This window comes from Cyprinus carpio, chromosome B14 (assembly GCF_018340385.1).
Source record: "Cyprinus carpio isolate SPL01 chromosome B14, ASM1834038v1, whole genome shotgun sequence".
Lineage (NCBI taxonomy): Eukaryota > Metazoa > Chordata > Actinopteri > Cypriniformes > Cyprinidae > Cyprinus > Cyprinus carpio.
The window spans coordinates 10,317,844-10,337,039 of NC_056610.1; the positions used below are offsets into that span (position 1 = coordinate 10,317,844).

Here is a 19,196-nt window from a genome sequence, read left to right on the forward strand (position 1 = left end):
GCTGCTGTGAGCATGTAGGAATACTGCTGCTGCACATATAACACATATGAATAACCCCTATAGCATACATGAATCACCTTGTAGCAGTTCTATACAGGTGGAGCTGGGGATAGTGGAGGGTTTCTGAAATGTGCTGCAGACTGCTACAGCAAACAAAAGCCAGGAATTTGAATACTGAGCAGTGAGCTCATTGGCTACTGATACAGGAGAAAACCAATCAGCTGTGCCAAGTGATAATGATGTCATTAGGTCAGATTGAGTTAGACTTATCAGACTGTGCCATCTAGAGTTTCATTCCAGTACTCTGTATTTATTTTTTTTTTTTTATAAGCTGTTTGTCTCTCATTCTGGAGGCACCCATTCACTGAAGAGGATCCACTGGTGAGTAAGTGATGTGAAAGCAAGTGAAATCTGTTCCTTTGAAGAAACAAAATCATCTACATCTTTGATAACCTAAGAATTTTCAGTGAATGTTTATATTTGGGTGAACTATTCCTTTAAGGAAGTCATTCAACCAGCTTTGTCCTTTTTGAAGCTTTTTTGTACAAATACAAGTGACCTTATATTATATTGTAAAGTGCAGCATGAACAATCTTTCTGGCATCTTCTGTTGTGGTGTAATTCACATTTAAAATTTAATATTTATGATGCAGTGACTGACCAATCAGAATCAAGTAAGAATGATAGAAAGATAGTGATAGAACAAAGTAATAGAACAACATATTTCTGTGGTGTTGACAGCCACAGTGCAGCTGCATACTATAGCTTTACATAGCTTTAGCACAGAGTATGATTTGCAAATGAGTCATACCAGCATGAGGGGAGGAGGAGGGGAAGAAGAAGAACTCTCATCTGCAGTCCGGTTCAGCTACACCTCTCTTCATTTTTACAAATTTAATTCCGTCTCCATTTTAGTTTCATGGAGTCATGCTTTAAATTTTCACTTTATCTCCGTTTATCATTCAATCAGAACAAAAGCACTATTCCACTTGGTGAAACAATTTGATTCAACTGCAAGATCCTTTTTTAAATATGTATGTAGGCCAGCAGTCTCTCTTTGGCAGGTCATTTGAAATCATCCACAAAATTCCTATCATCTCTCGCTCTTTCTCTGGCATGTGAAAAATCAATCCAAACGTGGCACCTTTTCAAGTGCTGCTCATTTTAGAGAAAAATACTTGCTTTAGGGGAAAAAAATAAAGGAATACATTCAGACATTTGATACCGGTGTTCATGTTACTGATGATTATGTAAACTACTAGATTTTTGTGTTTTCTAAAGGAAATGTAAGTGCCCTTTGCCATGCAAAACTCACTGCCACAATGCTAGAATGTTGTGAGAGGTTGCTATGGCATTGTGTTGCAGTCTCTAAGGTGTCTTGCTTTGTTGCTAGGTAGTTATTTACTGTTCCCAAGTCAAAAAAAATAGGTCTCAATGATACAGCTTGAGTCCTTCCTTCAAAAGCAAACATCACTAACGTATTGCATTTGCCATGATAGCAACAGCATTTTTACTAATACAAAAAATACACGCTAATTTAAATAATCATTTACAATAAAATATTTCACCATAATCTCTTAATGAACCTGCTTTACTGTATTACAGTTTGAGTTTGCTCACAAATGCTACTGAAAGGGTGTGTATTGCCATCTAGTGGAAAGAGATTCACATTACAAAAACATTTAATGGCGACACAATACTAAACACACAAGAGGGCTGTAAACAAAATCTCCTTTATACTTTGTGTGCAAAGCTTGTTACATTCATGTAGGAGTATTTATGTGGGATATGTTCAACCGAGCTGGAGACTCCAGTGTCATAATAACAGGGTGCACGTGTGTCCTCAAACAGCTAATTGCCTGTAATTTGAGCATTTATTGAAACCTTGCATTGACCTGAGCTACTGTGCTTTTCTGCTGTAAAGTCGCATGTGTCTTGTGTGCATCCAATGGATTTGTGATTGCATGGTAAACTTGAAATGGTTATTGCATATCTGGCCTTTCAAACCAGTTACATGCATGTGATTCTCACAAAATGATAAATGTTTCTTCTTGGTTTAATAGCTGTTACTAATTGTGTTTAAGGTCATCCAGATTGAAGATAGAAGGATTTGCCTTGGATATTTCATACCGTTTGTATTTCCTAACAGCATTCCTTGTCCTGTTGCCTCACATGCTGGTCATGAGTCCCAGCGTTGTCCCACTGGGATCCAGCTGTTCTTCGGACTGTCCGTTTTTTTCCAGGAACTGACAGTGTCACAGTCCATTACTGCAGGAACATTCATTAAAAAGGGCTTGTTCATTGATTCAGAACATTTTAGATGAATCAAAGTCAGACGTCAGAGCTTCAAGGGCAGAGGAAGAATCTCACAGGAACTCAAAAACGGAAACATGAGGTGGTGAGAAATTGGCGTTTTCATGAGGAATAAGGCAGGTTTGAGCCTTTGGTATATAAACCAAAGACGCCATCAAGAGCTGAAATCGAAAGAGTAGAGGAAGTCGTGAAGGACTTTTCTGAGATAGCAGCACAACAACACTGGACTGTAATAAATCTCAGTAAACATGCAGCCCACTATGGAGGAGTTCGACTCGGAGGATTCTGGTGTTCAAGATGTGGGACCTCAAATAAACGTGCTGGTGGTCCAGATCCTGGAGACGATGTCAGTGCTGCTGTTGCGGATCAGACAGAAGCTTCTGGAAATTTCTATTCTGATCTGTGTGATTCTGCTGGTGTTCTGGGTGGCTTTATTCCTCTATGGCAGTTTCTATTATTCCTTTATGCCCACAGCCAATTTCATCACACCTGTCTACTTCTTCTACAGGTGAGGTCTTTACAGGTACCCAGCAGAGTAAACTACTTTAAATAATTTTCCTAATCAGGTTTTCATCTCGTTTTTCAGTGAACAAGCTTTCTTGAAAAGCACATTTTTAAGCTTATGCCTAAATTATTAAATATCTTCTTAAAAGAAGAAAACGTTTACATTTTTCTTGTCCCATTCACAAAATCATTATTCATGATTTAAGCATTAACCTCACAAAAATGCATTAAACATACAAAAATATATCGTTTTAAAGCAGGTCTTTTGTGAGTCACTTTATATAAAAGTGTCTGCTAAATGAATAAATGTTAATGTTATAATTTATGAAATTATGTTTCAAAAAAGACAATGTATCGAACTGTGCTCAGCTAAGATGCCCATATCTGTAAGACCAGTTCATCTGAACTATGCTATCTACATTTTATAATTTAACAGGTTTATATTCTCAACAATTGTCTCAACAATTATCTTATGTGTGTCTTATTTTTATTGCTATTTTTATTTGAAGGTGCAGTAGGAGATTAACTTTAGCCTGATAGCACTGAAAACGAACCAAGCAGCAACCTTCTGGTCTCTCACTTGAAACCAACATGGAAGTGACTTAAACTGCAATTCATCGACTGGCCGCTAGTCCCATAGACTCCCCATGTTAAAATGGCCAACTTTACAGCAGAAAAAAATGTTTTTACAGCCTGGTAAAAAAAAAGTGGTTTTGGTCTATATAGCTAATTTTGCTCTTTATGACAACTGTGTGAGGAGTGAATTTTTTTGTGAGGGTTTGAATTTTAAACTCATCCGTTTAAATTATATCAAGCCTTAAAGTTCTGCATAGGTAAGGGCATGGCCACTTGAGTGACAGGTGGATTGCTGCTGCTGTCACCACCGTTGTGCAAGGCAGGCGTGGTTTCAGCAACCAGCTCCACCCACGTCCTGTCTTTTTGACTATTTTCGATTATCCGGGAGTGACGTGCAGCCAAGATGGCGATGGCCATCTCAATGAACTTTGAGCTTCAAAAATGCTCTTCAGAAACACTAGTTTACTTGCGTAACCCCGGTTCTCTGATAGCATTAAGTGAGGTGTCTCACTATGGGATGTCTCCCTTCCGTGTTTTCCTCAGAAGCCCAATTCCATTACGCCAGCCTCAATTGGCTGGCAGACATGACATTGTGTCAGGGAGTGGCTCCCTCCCCTCGGTATAAAAGGAGCGATGCGATGTCATTACGACATTCAAAACAAGCACACCTCTTCCTCGCTTCACATAGCAGGGAAGGTGTTCTGGTGAGACACCTCACTAAATGCTATCAGAGAACCGGGGTTATGCAAGTAACCTATTGTTCTCTTTCAAGCATATGTTTCGGTGTCTCACTATGGGATATCCTATCTCCCTTATTGCCAGATACCCTGTCTCAAAGTCTCCTACGAACCAAAGAAACTATTATAGGGCTGGTAAAGTCAACACTCAAGATCCAGCGCTCAATATGGCATGTGGAAATGTTTGAGTTGTAACATCCAGTTTATAGAACCTTGCAAATGTGTGTGGTGAGGACCAACTTGCCGCTTGACAGATATCTTGTATCGTGACCCCTTTAAAGAGAGCCCATGACGTAGACATTCCTCTCGTTGACTGAACAGGAGGCATAAGACCCTTACTGGAATATGCAAGAGAAATTACCTCCACTATCCAGTGGGATAAACTATGTATAGTAATTGGCTTCCCCGTACATGGCTTCGCTCAAGACACAAACAGCTGATCACTCTCTCTGAACCCTTTAGTTCTCTCCATATAAATACGTAAAGCACGTACCGGACGTAACATATTCAGCCTTTGCTGTTCTGCTGAAACAAAAGGCGGTGGGTTAAAGGCTCTTAACTCGAAAGGAATAATATAATCGACCACCTTGGGCATAAAAGCAGGATTAGGTTTCAAAAGTACCCCTGTGTCCACTGGCATAAATTGCATACATGCTGAATGCACAGAGAGTGTGTGAATTTTACTTACGCGCTTCACTGAAACCAAAGCTAACAGCAGCGCCATCTGAAACCTTGAAACCTTGAGCCTTGTCCAGTGGCTTAAATGGAGTCACAGAAAGTGCATCAAGCACCAGAAACAGATCTCATGAGGGAGAAATCGGTTTTGAGACTGGTAAAGCATGACACGCACCCTTCATAAACCGGCATAAGAAAGGATGCTGCCCAACAGTTTTGTTATCAAAACCTACATGACAGGCAGATATTGTGGCCAGAAACACATTTATGGTTGAGAACGCTTTAACCTGATCTATCAGATCCTGCAGAAAAGATAGAATAACTGCCACGAACACTGAAAGGGGATTACGTGTCTAGCCGCGCACCGACATTTAAACACCCCATTTACATTCATAGAGTGACCGAGTGGACAGGGCCCTAGAATTCTGTATAGTTCTGATAACACAGTCTGGCAGACCAGCCACATTCATATTTAGCCACGTATTTTAGCCCACAGTGCCAGGCGTTCTGGATGAGGATGAAAAATCTCCCCCCTGCCTGTGACAGCAGATCTCTGTGCAGCGGCGGGGACCATGGCTCTGCGTACAGCATATGATTTCCACCAGCCAATATTTCCCAATATTTCGCTTTCTGCTGAATGCTGAACAACTGAGAGTTGGGGACTAGCGAACGGGAGGGCTGTGAGTCCCCTTCCCTCAATAAGACCACCTCAAACGGCCTTTTTCTTCCTCCTCATCACCTGGGTAGGATGAGGAGCTGGCTGGTCAGTCTAAACTGTCACGGGTGGATAATTTTTCCTGGGCCAGGTGAGTTTCTGCTCTGGTGCACCACTCTGACCTGCTGCTGCATTCACACTTGGTCTCTGTCGTCTAAGAATGCAAAAGCTGGGGGGTGGGCAAGCTGTAGCCTGTGCAAAGGTCTGCCGAGGAGGTGGAGGGAGTGCAGTCTGCGTCTTCCTTGGCATGCTGAGCTGCAAGGCCTCATCATCCCTTTTTTTCTCTTAGCATCTCTTCTGCATATGTATCAGTGCTGAGCCGAACATGCCTTCTGCGACGACTGGTGCATCTAAAATGGCTTTTCTCTGATGGAGAGATTAGCCAAATTAAGCCAGCGTCATCTATCTTGAATGACCATTGTGGCCATGGCCTTGTTTGCAGCCTGAACGGCACTTCTGAAGACGGAACGAGAGATCTGTGATGACATAGATTTCTTCCCACTGTGTCTGACTTGGCATGAAGGAAGGAACACTGAGTTGTTGATGTTTGTCTGCCATTCTTGCTCTGTCTGCACGGTGTACGTGAATGTGCTGATGACGTATCCTATCTGCACGAACAGGGCATGCAGAGGTATGCTAATGCATACATTGACAGGCAGGTAGGATAGCCAATTAAAACGCTTGGACCGAGCATTTTGATTGGACGAACATTTCTTGGTCCTACGCCTTCCACAGAATATATAAATACAGGTAAATACATTTAGACTGTGTGGGATGTGAAGAGACTTTCAACCAGCATAAAAAATGTTTCTGAAGACAATCACCTATTGCACCTTTAAACCTGTAAATCTGACATATAAAATAATAGTCAGAAAAAATATATTTTTAATGGATTAGTTTATTTAACGTTTAGACAAAATAAAAAAGTTTGCATATGTTTTTTTGTTGAGTATTTATTTTAAACATAAGAATTTTTTGGCTCATATAGTGTGGTGTAGTATAATATGGAGCTTATACTCGAGGAGGATAAAAAACACCTCAGTTTTATTCAGAGGCCTAACTGTGCCCAAAATATGAATATTAGTTGAGTTGCTGATATTTATATGGCCAAAAAGTAAGAGCTTGGTTTAATAGTTGTTATACTAATTGTGTTGCATTCTGTTTGATGTAGTCCAGACTGAAGATAGGAGTTGTCTTGGATGTTTCCTTGGATTTCCTAACAGCATTCATTCTCATAGCTTGTAATGTAAATCAATGAGATCTTTATAACAGTGAAGCAGACTACTTACATAGATATCATTTGTAACTCTATATCTCAACAATGTCTCATTAAGATGCTTAGTTTTATGATCAAAGCTCTGTAGTTTTTAATGTGGGGAAAACATATAATGTAATGCAACATAACGATGATTGAAAAAATTAACAAAAAATATCCACAAAAGCCTGATGGATCATATTTGATAAACACATTTGATTTAAATTTTAACATGACCTTTCTTTAAAAATATATATATATATGTTTGGATAATTAAGTAAAGAAGTTGCTTTAGTCTAGTAAGTGTTCATCTTGAAATATTGCTAATAATATAAATGTTGTTCTTATGTAACTTTAGAAATATCAGTAAAGATTTCATAGCAAAAAGCATTTATACTAAAAGGCATTTTACTTGATAAAAATGTATAAACTATCAACTACAGAAGGCATGTAGTAGATTGTGTACAATAGTTTTTCAGCAATGTTTTAATCATGATGATAATTCAGATATCGAAATGAGAATAATTTTTTAAAAGACACCACCTTGTCAGATGGTAACAGGCTGTAGAATATTTGGACTAATTTCACGGAATCAGCCTAAATTCATCAGAGGCTTGACTGTGGTAGTTCTTGATGGTTGTCATCTGCTTGTTCATGTCAAATGTGTTTCTGATCAGCAGGACTGATTGTCCATCTCCTCATCACTCTGTGTGTTCTTTCCCTGTGGCTAATGTCTCTTTACTGAAAAATGGAAAACATCAGGTAATCATCCTTGATCTCATCCTTGCATAGTTTCTTAATTTTAACCAAACTTTATTTTAAAGTTCTTTTTCTTTTTTGATTATCTTTTATTGCTAAGTTTAGTCAAAGACTATAGAAGGGACTTTGAACTGTGTATAGTATGCGATAAATGTATCAAATACTAGCATGCTACATTGTTGTCAAATGTTGCCACTATGGCATATTATTTCCATTTACGTTCAGTTATGTTAGTGATAAATACATATTTATTTTGCATCTATCCACTTTTTTGCAAAAATTACTTTTTGGCAGTCTGATCAAATAAATCAGGGGGAAAATTTTGTTAAAAATAAAGGTTGACATCACTTTACTTAGTATTATGAACTGAGCTCAGGTTGCATGCTGCACATATTGTGCAGTCAGAATATTTGTGGAGAAAGAATATTTGCATACTATGCACAGTGGACATATTTAAAAAAAATGTTTTAGTAGTATATTATCCTAGTGGAATATACATACACTAAAAACACTTATTTCATCTTAAGTCAACTATATGCATGTTCTTAATAAAAATACCCTGCAATTGAACTTTTAGTATCTTAAACTGGTATACTTAATGTTTTGCACAAGTAGTTCTCCAAATAAAGTTTAATTATAATTATTATATCAGCAAGTCTTGAGCAAAATGTCAGTAAATATGTTACTAGATTTGAACTATACTTAGTATGAAATAAATGTATTTATACTACTTTTTTACTAGGAATTGCAATGCTGTTTTTCTCTTTCCTGCCTACTACAGGTAATGACATACGGTCAGCCTTATCGCATCACACTAGAGCTGGAAATGCCTGAGTCTCCAGCCAATCAGGAGCTGGGAATGTTCCTAGTAAAAATGACTCCCTATTCTAAAGCTGGTCACATTGTTGACATATCTGCACGTTCTGTAAGTATGCAAACGAGGAGACATGTACACACACACACAAAAAAAGCATTTTAAGTTTAAAGTGTACATCAAATATTTGCTTCTTTATAGATTACACTCAGTATCCAAAATGTAAATTATTCAACCAGTCAAATTCATTTAATGCTTAAAAGGAATTGTTCACCCAAAAATGACATTTCTATAAGCATTCACTCACCTGTACTCACATTTTTCATGTCAAATGGCTTCAAGAGACTTCAAATATAGCACACAAGTCATTTTATGGTGCTTTTCCATAACAGAATTGTAATTTTCACATGACATTTCCTATTAAGTAACTGTTGCAAAATGTAGGTTCACCAGGCCGAGTCTTGTTATCTTTCTGAACCCGTTTAGAACATTTTGTTTTCACAATGCATCTATGGTATCTTGTCAGATCGACTCCCATTCTCTCTCTCTCTGTGTCTCAGGCAATGCTCCATTATCGCTCCTCTCTTCTTCAGGCTCTGGGCACAGTGGTCTTCTCCCCCATGCTGCTAACAGGAGCGTCGGAGCAGAAGCAGTCAGTCATAGTGGAGCTGTATTCTGAATTCAAAGATAATTCCGTGAGTCATGGAGTCATAGCAACAACATAGAAACTCTACAAAAAAAACTTAGAACACCTTTAGCAGCTTATCTATATGAGAAGTGGAACTAAATTTTAGAGCTCATTTAGTATATTTGTCTCTTTCTTTTCTCTGTTCAGTACAACCCCACTGTTGGAGCCATCATTGAGATCCATTCCCAGCATATTCAGATCTACAGAGCTCATCTCTACATCTTCGCTCACTTTACAGGCATCAGGTTTGTATATTCCTGTCTTTTTGCTGGGTTGCTTAAAAAGTCCTCACATTTTTCCATATTTTGTTACTTTATATAATGTGCTCTGTGTTTGAAATAATCAGCCCAACATTCATCAAACAGATGATGAGGTCTTTATGAATCTCTCTGATCTGCACAGGTACCTGCTGTATCACTTCCCCCTGATATCAGCGCTGATCGGGGTGATGAGTAACTTTACTTTCCTCAGTTTGATCATCGTTCTCAGCTTCCTGCAGTTTAATCTGGGTGGTCGCAGGACTCGTGGAAAGGTACGCTTCTCTAAAATTGAGCATTTAATGTTCAATATACAAGACACCGGCCAAGGGCATACGCTACAAAAGTATGCAAATGCAGATATGAATGCTTGTAAATATGTGACGTGTTAATCATTAATGAGGCTTTTCAAACCATACTCACACAAGAAAAAACTGACCATTACATTCTAATGGCGCACTGATCAACACTGATGAAATGTAACACGCATTTACTTAGTCTTACGAATAACACTTCAACACATTTTTGGATTGCAGTGTGTGGTGTGAAATCTAGCTTGCATACTTGATTTCACATACTTGTATACAGTATGCAATGGGCAGTCTTGAAATAGTGACTTTGTGTTCCTTCTGCGAACGTCTGTTAACATTTTCATACAGTGTTTTCGTTGCTTCAGGCTGTTATGCAACAAGAGGAAAATAATGAGCCAGATGACCTGAATGATCAGTCTGAACCCCAGGATGAAGGAAAGGCAGCAGGTAAAGTCTGGTTTATTCATTGAAATTTTAAAACCAATTGCATCCCATGTAGCAATTAAAAGTAATGAAAATTTACTTCACACTGGAAGTAATATACAGAAATGTTAAATTAATAGTGAAAATGATCAGATTAAAATCAAGAAAAAAAAAATGCCTGTATGACTTTGTTTCTTCTGTAGAGCACAAAAGAAGATATTCTGACCCCACTGACTTTATTGTATGAATAAATGGAAACATTTTTCAAAATACAGTATCTTGTTTTGTGTTCCACAAACAAGATGGGGAGAAAATTAAAGAATTTTAAAATTAAAGAATTATCCCTTAACTTATTTGCTAAACTAGCTTTTCCTATCTTGTTGCTTTTTTGATGTGCATTGATCATATTTCTTAATACAGCCACTACAACACATTTGTTGGATTTCCCCCATTATTATAGAAAGTTTCGATGACAGAGGGTACAATTCAGTGGAGGTGGAAGAATCCATTCCAGATGTAGGGGTGGAGGAGAGTGACGATGACTCCAGAGAACTCGCTGAAGATGAACCCACCTGTGAGGCTGGGGATGGAGAAATGATTTTGAGGCACAGGAATTTGTCACAGAACATGTTACAGTCATCTCAAGCGTTAACAGACACCACAGATAAAACTTATCAAAACAGTTTTGGTGTCTGTTCAAGCTGCTAGAGAGCAAATGGAGCGGTCTACTAAATGAGGATAAAGGTTATGAAAAGCAAAGGCCAAAGGATTTCATAGATTTGGTAACAATGCCCTTGTTTTTAAAAATGTGGACTTGATGCTAGCCCTAATCACTTGTATCATTGTAAAAAAAATTATCAAGACAACCACGAATATTCAGTATAGTAACCACTTATTGTCTACCAAATATTGACATAACTGGTACTGTATATCCAAAACTGACCTTTCTAGACATATCCTTTGTTGTTGTTGTTCTTATTATTATTATATTCCACAACACTGAAAACAGTGAGACTGTGCCAATAAATACCCAAAGAGGGAGAATGTCATTTGTTTGTGTTTTTTGTCTGGAAAATAACAGTATTAATTTGCATTCATTTACATATATTCCACTTTTAAAAATGCAGAGACAATTACAGAAATATATAACTAAAGGATATTACTTTACTGAAATGTATTTATGGACATTTATAATCATAATTTTGTGGACATTTATAATAACATGATAAAAAAATTAATTTGAAAATGAACATAAAGTTGTAAAATATAGGCTACGTCATAATATTGGCTGTACTGTTTTTATACTGATTTTATAAATAAAAATACTGCATAGTTGCAGAGGGAATCTAATTAGACTCGAAATTAAATGACAATTTGTGGCAAGATGTATATCCACCAAGAAACAATTTATTTATTTATATATACATATATATATATATATATATATATATATATATATATATATATATATATATATATATATATTTATATATACACATACATACATACACACACACACACACACACACACATATATATACACATACATATATAGCCCCTCAGAGGACCTCAGATGATGCTAACCCAGAGACAACATACAGAAACACCACATTTTGCTATAAGTTTGATTGCATAATTGCTGTTAATAGTGTTAGTCATCTGTTTGTTTACATCTTTAATTGATTTTTCTGAACATTTCTGCCGTATGCACATAAACTGACAGTCACCACTGATGAGCTACTCCTAAATGTTGTAGAAACTTCATTTTCTGTAAAGTTGCTTTGCAATGATTTGTATCGTAAAAAGCGCTATACAAATAAACTTGAATTGAATATATTATATATATATACACAAACACACACACACACACACACACACACACACCCACATACATATTATATATAGACACACATATACACACACGTTATTATAATTTTTTTTATTTTTATCTAAATCTATAGTTTACTGTAAATGGCATCGCAAGTCACTAGGTTTAATTCCTGGGAAATCTGCATGCTGTGCTGATAAAATTAATTCATCACAGCCGAAACCATCTACCACATGGAAACACAAACTGTATATGACGCGTTTGCCGGAGTCTGCTGAGCAGCTCTCACATTAGAGATAGCGTGCACCAGCCCAACCTCAAAAGAGCTCATTGTCAGATATGTAGTGGAAAACCATGATGTCACATTATGCAAAGCACTGCTGGAAAACGCTGACAGCAAGACTTTAAACTGGTGTCAAGTCGTTGGCGCTGAACTACTGGTGGGTTCAGTTTAACACACAGGAGTGATGAAAGATTGGCAACTCAGGTATGTGGGAGTATGTGCTTTTTCCCCCTACAATATAAACGTTGTGCCACTTAGCATATGTGGGCTATTTCCTGGACAAAATAATGCTTATTTTTATCTATTTCTATAGGAAACCACAAGTGACGGCAATATTTTTTAAACCGAGGCTTTGTATATGTCCAGGAAATTCCATACATAATGTGCCGTCTTTTAATAACAATATTATTAAGATATTGAATATTGTATTATGTTGTTAATATGTCATCTATCTATTCATCTGTCATCTTTAGGTATGGTTTATCAAATTTTGTTTATCCTATCAGATTCTCTTCTAGAGCTCAAAATAACAAAACAGGAGTTTTGTCCATTTCTGGAAAATTTCCCTCCAAGCGGCTTCATGAAAGACTTGGATTCTCCTCCAGGAAGAATGAGCACATTGTCAGAAAAGAGGAACAATGGAAGTGATGGGGAGAGCATGAGAGATGCCATAGAAGAAAGGATTTTTGATTTCTCCCCATCCTCAATCAATCAAAGTAATCATATCAAGAAGACTGGCTTCAGAGCCAGACCTAAACTGGCTTCTGCTCATGCAGTCCTTTCATCCAAGCTAGAAGATCCAGTAAATATGCAGACAAATGCATATGAGGAAGCAGAGGATATGAAACCAGAACCTCTGGAGCACTTTTGCATGGATCCTCTACCAATACCTGCAGGAGAAACGACCAAGGACAAAGACATAGAAGAGCAGAAAGTGAAAGAGAGGGTGACGGCAAGTGAAAATCTTGTTGAAGAGGGTTCAAAAGTGGTGTTGAATGCCGCAACTAGGAAAAGTCTGTGGAGAAGCAAGATCGAACTGAGGGAAAGACTGAAGGAAGGGATGCGGGGAAGGCTGGAAGCAAGTCTGGAGAGTATTGATGAGGGTAACGAGGGAGATTTCAGCAACAAACGACTGCACAGGAAGAAGAGTTGGGGTTCAAGACAGAGAAACACACAACCGCTTGGGTCATCACGGGATGGAGAACATTATGTGGAGGAAAGTATGGAGAAAGATGGTGAGGAAGAATTAGTTCCACACCCTGTTCTCTCTCGGGTTCTCTTTCACTCCTCAACTTCGTCCTCTTCTTCCTTCAACAACTCCTCAGCAGAAAGCGATGAGGTTTTCAGTGAAAATGAGGACACTGTTGCCAGGAGGCAGACCATGAGAAAGGTGAGTGGAATTTTGGGAAGGCTTGGAAAGCACAAAGCAGTTTATCTAGGTTCTGCAGAATCTCCCAGGAACAGTGAACTGGTGTCAGGTTCAGTCTGACCTGTGGACTAACTGAAATGTTCTGTATTTTTTCAGTGCACTGAAATGTATCAGACAATTTGCATGATTATGAAAGTGTACCCATAACCTTGCGTATTTGAATAAGCCATTTGCATAGTACTGTAGACTGAGACAGGGCTAAAGTAGCATGTCACACTGTCACATTTGCAATATTCCCAAAACAAATTAAACTTATCTTCAAATATCATGCTTGATAAACATGCAATATACCCCATAATGGACAAGCAGTGGGCAATGTCTATGGGTCTGAACAGTTTCACAATGGGTAGAGTATAACTGTAAAGCATGCTATTTTATGAACAAATTTGGAAAATGAAACCCAAAAAATTGTTTTTAAGGTAGGCTACTGTTAGCTCTCTGTCACTAAATGACTCCCATTTCTTTCCCAGTGTCGATCTTGGAGAACGTTTTTGACCATGATGCAGTGGTCCAAATGTACACCAAGCTCATGGATCCAGCTAGCAGGACACCAAGGTATTCAGGATTTTGACCCTGACCATACCTTCACTTTCTATCAAAATCCATCAGGTTATAGATGTAAAATAGATTTGTGCATTTATTTTGTATCTGCCTTGTCCATGACCAGTATTTTGAAGACAGAAAACGAGTTTTATATGTTCTGTCTAGGTAACGTGAGGCTGAGTGAGGGCGGCGAGGTGCTGAAGAGGTTTTGTGAGGTGGAGGCCATCTGTCTACAGGCCCTCATGTCTGATGCGCTCTGTCAGTTTGTGCCTCATTATTTCGGGCACATCAGTCAGGACGGAGAGAGATACATCCGACTAAAAGATCTGCTTAGCGGGCTCAAAAATCCTGTCATCATGGACTGCAAAATGGGTGTCCGGTAGGAAGGAAGGAACCCAACAGCTTACTTCAAATGCTGATTAATTTTTTTACTTAATATATTTAGTTTAGACTATATTTGTTCTCTTAAGCCACAATGTTTAGCTGAGTACCACAAAGTGAGAGACAATACTTTAAAGGAATTTGTGGGTATGCTTTATAAAATCATGATACATTTGCCTGCAAGATAGAATATTTGTGTTGCACAAATTTTCTAATAATTGATACAGTACACAAGAATTTTGGGAACTGAATTTTTTTTTTTTTTTGGCTTTGGTCAAAATAATTTTGTAGGGCCAAAATCATTGACAGTTACTTTTCAATTAGTGCTTCTCCAATTATGCATTTTGACCATGTGAGTGACTATTTTGTGCACTCAACATTTTTGTTTTTCGTCTAAATTAAAACTTCAAAACTTCAGTGTTTCTGTAAAAATTCATTTCAGTGCATTTCTAGTTATGATCACCTCCAAATACCATTTTAGTTTGCTACTCTATGCTTCATTGATCTTATAAATGCACAAGATTTGAACAATAATGCAAAACCATCTGAACCTATTGCATTACTTGCAGGACATACCAAGAGGAAGAGATCATTAAGGCCAGGAGCAATGCCAGTATACGCTCTGATATGTATCAAAAGATGGTGAAGGTAGATCCGGCAGCTCCCACTGCAGAAGAACATGCACAAAAAGGAGTGACGAAGCTGCGTTACCTGCAATGGAGGGATGACAGCAGTTCCACCTCCTCACTGGGATTCCGCATAGAAGGCATAGTGGTACGAAACAAGAGGCTAAAGGCCTGGTCACATGATAACTATAACAAGGGTGCATTTTGTGGGTGGGGGGGGGGGGGGTGTTTGGGGGTTGTGGGGGATGGGGGATAAAAACCCCGCGAACCTGCTCTGATTGACGTCCCGATCTGAATCAAATGATTTGAGATACGTGCTTTGAAGTCCCGATCTGAATCAAATGAATCGCGATATGTGATCCATTTGGTACGGTAGCCCGTTTCCACCACTAAATAAAAAATAAAACAAGGTAATTGGGACTTTTCATCTCACAATTGGGACTTTTTAACTCACAATTCTGAAAAAAACAAAACAAAAAAAAAACAATTGCGAGATATAAACTCAATTGTGAGAAAAAAAAGTCAGAATTGCGAGATATAGGGTGCTTTCACACTTGGTTCAATGGCCTGGTCTGAACCCGAGTTCGATTACCCCTCAAAATTGCATGTTATAAAATCAGAATTGCAAGATATGAACTCGCAATTCGGAGAAAAAACAAGTCAGAATTGTGAGATAAAGTGTCACAATTACCTTGTTTTATTTTTTATTCAGTGGCGAAAATAGGCTTCAATAGATTGGAGCGCTTCGAAACAGTGAATTATATTGATTGGAACGCTTCAAAACATTTAATTTAAAAGTGACTTTGTGCTTTTTTGGGATGGCACAATCAAGCAACGTTCACTTGCAGAACTCTAGCTTCTAGAGGGCATATAACGTGAATCATTTTGCAACACAATGGTTTAACTGATTCGGAGTTTCAAAAAGCTCTGTTGTGTTCTTTGCTTGCTTTCTCTATACAATTTATTCGTTGTTTGAATAACCGTGGAAATTAAATCATTACAATTAATAGGTACAATGTTTTTACTAAACTGTGATCACGTTAAAAAAAAAAATGTTTCCGTAGAATTAAAAACATTTCATAAAACGTTTTCAAAAGCATAAAAGCATCCCCCCTCTGTTTTTTTTTTTTCTTCACAAATCGCACCCTGACTATAACGATAATATGAGCATGTGCTGTAGTTCTGTTGTCCGCCGCTTTAAATGCTCAAGATCTTTAAAGCAGGATGAATTCTGATTGGCTGCCAATGCTTTGCCAATGTCATTCATCGGTTGGGAAAAAAATGTTGTGAAAGTGATTCCAGCGATTTTTCTCCTCCATGCTATTATCATTATTGGTGTGTTGTGGACTATTCTTTTAAAACTATATCATAGTCACTGTCTTTGGTGTGAATGGACCTTGAAAGACTAACTGGCCATTTATATTGATTTTTAACCTTTTTCTCAATTTTTTTTTTTCTAGATGGGGAACGGTAAAGTATTACGAGAATTTTACAAGACACGCACAGAAGCTCAAGTAACAGAAACACTGTTAAACTTCACCAGGAGGCAGGTTCACATTCTAGTGAGTGCACACCATTTCATACTTAAAGGCCCGGTTTCACAAATGGGGCTTAGCTTAAACCAGGACTAGACCCTAGTTAAATTAGGATATTTAAGCTTTTACAAAAATGCCTTAGAAGAAAACATTGCAGGTGTGCATCCTGACACAGAACAATTACACTGACATATTTTAAGATATGTCAGAGCAAGATATTTTCAGTTGAGACAGTTCAAACATGCATTTTAGTCTGGGACTAGCTTGAGCCTTGTCTGTGAAACCGGGGAAAAGTTTACTAATTATTTTAGTCTCAAACACTCACACAGATATAAATAAATAAATAAATAAAATCATCTGGCGATTCAGTTAGTTCCTAGTTGATAAAATTAAACCCACTCAGCCCATGTTTGCATATGTTACATATTTGCATATATTTGTTGAAGTAAATTGGGTCATGAATGGGGATTCTTGTTGACTTTAAACAGTATATTTTTAGCATGCTATTATTCTACACAAAATATGCCTGGTTGACAATATAATTGGAAGACAGTAGTCAACATTTGAAGTGGATCAAAAAAAGTTTTGATCCACTTCAAATGTTGACTACTATATATCAAAATTGCAGTTCATCTCAAATAGATCAAAATAACCTAAATTTATCACTTTGTGTATCTCAGGAGGCCTACGAATCCAGATTACAGGCACTGAATGAAGCACTCAAGGAGTCAAGCTTTTTCAACAGACATGAGGTTAGTGTGAAACTTTAAACTTGTCACCATTATCTGATGTTTTCGTTTTTCTTCTATACTACATTACGTTCAGTTTGAAGCCTTAAAAATCAGAAGAGAATTACCTTTTGAGCTGTGGAATTTCTCAAGAGACTTTACATGTTTGTTCTACAATATAAATTATGCCATTTATCTCAAACATTAAATTTAAAGCCGCAGGGCTCTGTTTTAATCTCAAAACACAGTTTATGGGAATGTTGTTTCTGCTCTGCCTCTGAATTTACATCATCTCAACTTCTCACAGATCATAGGCAGCTCTTTACTTTTCGTCCACGATTGCAGCAGCAAAGCAAACATATGGATGATCGATTTTGGAAAGACCATCCCAACCCCAGTGGATGTCCAGCTAAGGCATGATGTTCCATGGGTGGAGGGAAACAGGGAGGATGGGTACCTCATCGGACTGACCTCCCTCATCACTTTGCTGGGTGAAGCCATCAAGCAAGCAGGGGAGCAAAGCTGAGAGTGACCTCATATATACTCGCATATGATTTCATGTTGGAAATATCAATAGACAATCAAACAGTCTTTTGGGCATCACACATCTTTAAAGGTCTATAAAGCTTTACAGTTAACAGTATTAATTAAGCACTCATGTTGCTGTTTTTCTTGCAGATGTTCTCGTGGAATTAGTCACCAGTTTTTTTACATAAAATATTTTCTATTAAATGTTGGATATTATAAAAGTATTGTTTGTGTATTCTTTCCATTAGATACCCAGCTAAAGATCATCCAAAGGGACAGTTCACCCAAAAATGTCAATTATATAATCATTTACTCACCCTTAAGTTATTCCAAACTTGTATGTGTATCTTTCTTCTGTTGAACACAACTTGAGATATTATTCATGTCTGTAGCATAATATGTGCAATAGGGAGATGCTTATTAAAGGGAAAGATATTTTGAAGAATGTTGGTAACTAACAGTTGACGGTAGCCATTGACTTGCATAGCATTTTTTTTTTTTAACAACTGTTTGGTTACCAACATTCTTCAAAATATCTTTCCCTTTAATAAGCATCTCCCTATTGCACATATTATGCTACAGACATGAATAATATCTCAAGTTGTGTAGCTTCTTAAGGGGAGATGAGTTATTAATTTTGTAAGCAATTACACTGATTTTCACTTAGCAGAACACTACATAGATTTGCTTTGCACTTATTAAAGGTAACCACACAGTTGGGAAAAATACTATGCAAGTCAATGGCTACCATCAACTGCTAGTTACCAACATTCTTCAAAATACCTTCATTTGCACACCAATCCACATCTAGTGACCAGAGTAGCATTTACACCTGAAAGCAGGCTCTTTTGACTTGGATAAGTTGGCAACCACCTACAACACACTATTGCATATCAACTTACTAAAACACTCAAAACACATTAGCAACCATGGCAATGCCCTACCAACTGACCACAACACTAACAAATCACATTTTCTTTCAAAAATCTAAAAATCTAGTTTTAAAATGGACCACTTTGTAAATGTCAGTGCTTAAAAAATATGGTTAGTTTAACCCAGCTGAATAAATGATGCATACAGTATTGTATATTTAAAAAATGTCTAATTTATAGAAAGGTTAGTTAAAAATGCAACTACCTTGTATGCTTGTGTTTTCTAACGTATCCATGCAAGACTTTGCTCTTCGTGACTGAGACTTGCGCACGCTCGTGTTTTCAACGCAAGATGAAGCACATTTTCACGTGCGTCAGTAAGAGCACGTGCACGCGGTCGCGCGCAATTATCCAAA

General features: G+C 37.6%; 2 protein-coding genes and 1 long non-coding RNA gene across 6 annotated transcripts; 2 read left to right on the forward strand and 1 right to left on the reverse strand.

Moving 5' to 3' along the window:
* The first annotated feature begins 1,688 nt into the window (after window positions 1-1,688).
* bscl2l (BSCL2 lipid droplet biogenesis associated, seipin, like) lies at window positions 1,689-11,076 on the forward strand. 3 transcript variants are annotated; one of them, XM_042738013.1, is made up of 8 exons: window positions 1,689-2,821; window positions 7,453-7,537; window positions 8,316-8,459; window positions 8,942-9,043; window positions 9,184-9,281; window positions 9,439-9,568; window positions 9,970-10,051; window positions 10,488-11,076. In XM_042738013.1, exons 1-8 carry the CDS (start codon window positions 2,562-2,564, stop codon window positions 10,733-10,735), a joined length of 1,149 nt encoding a protein of 382 aa, XP_042593947.1. In that variant the 5' UTR covers window positions 1,689-2,561; the 3' UTR covers window positions 10,736-11,076. The 3 variants fall into 3 exon arrangements, with proteins under 3 accessions (XP_042593947.1, XP_042593946.1, XP_018928640.1); XM_042738012.1 differs by having other exon boundaries at window positions 1,692-2,821; window positions 8,909-9,043; XM_019073095.2 differs by having other exon boundaries at window positions 1,695-2,821; window positions 7,456-7,537; window positions 8,909-9,043.
* On the reverse strand, window positions 10,471-19,164 carry LOC122139614. The gene is made up of 3 exons (XR_006156422.1): window positions 19,046-19,164; window positions 18,692-18,791; window positions 10,471-10,607 (listed from the first exon to the last, which is right to left on the reverse strand). It is a non-coding gene; the product is annotated as an uncharacterized LOC122139614 (long non-coding RNA).
* Window positions 12,215-18,074, forward strand: LOC109066258 (inositol-trisphosphate 3-kinase B-like). Of its 2 annotated transcripts, XM_019083261.2 has the most exons (8): window positions 12,215-12,342; window positions 12,645-13,528; window positions 14,038-14,122; window positions 14,276-14,489; window positions 15,061-15,265; window positions 16,578-16,679; window positions 17,333-17,404; window positions 17,688-18,074. In XM_019083261.2, exons 2-8 carry the CDS (start codon window positions 12,719-12,721, stop codon window positions 17,904-17,906), a joined length of 1,707 nt encoding a protein of 568 aa, XP_018938806.2. In that variant the 5' UTR covers window positions 12,215-12,342; window positions 12,645-12,718; the 3' UTR covers window positions 17,907-18,074. The 2 variants fall into 2 exon arrangements, with proteins under 2 accessions (XP_018938806.2, XP_042593945.1); XM_042738011.1 differs by lacking the exon at window positions 12,215-12,342 and having other exon boundaries at window positions 12,641-13,528.
* Window positions 19,165-19,196: the final 32 nt, after the last annotated feature.

What these genes read in the sequence shown, in the direction of transcription:
- bscl2l (XM_042738012.1), top strand. Translation starts at nt 2,562, where the DNA reads ATGCAGCCCACTATGGAGGAGTTCGACTCGGAGGATTCTGGTGTTCAA. An exon ending in TGAAAAATGGAAAACATCAG is followed by an intron (nt 7,538 to 8,315) that starts GTAATCATCCTT and finishes TGCCTACTACAG; the next exon opens with GTAATGACATACGGTCAGCC. An exon ending in GGATGAAGGAAAGGCAGCAG is followed by an intron (nt 10,052 to 10,487) that starts GTAAAGTCTGGT and finishes CCATTATTATAG; the next exon opens with AAAGTTTCGATGACAGAGGG.
- LOC109066258 (XM_019083261.2), top strand. Translation starts at nt 12,719, where the DNA reads ATGAAAGACTTGGATTCTCCTCCAGGAAGAATGAGCACATTGTCAGAA. An exon ending in GGAGGCAGACCATGAGAAAG is followed by an intron (nt 13,529 to 14,037) that starts GTGAGTGGAATT and finishes TTTCTTTCCCAG; the next exon opens with TGTCGATCTTGGAGAACGTT. An exon ending in TCCGCATAGAAGGCATAGTG is followed by an intron (nt 15,266 to 16,577) that starts GTACGAAACAAG and finishes TTTTTTTTCTAG; the next exon opens with ATGGGGAACGGTAAAGTATT.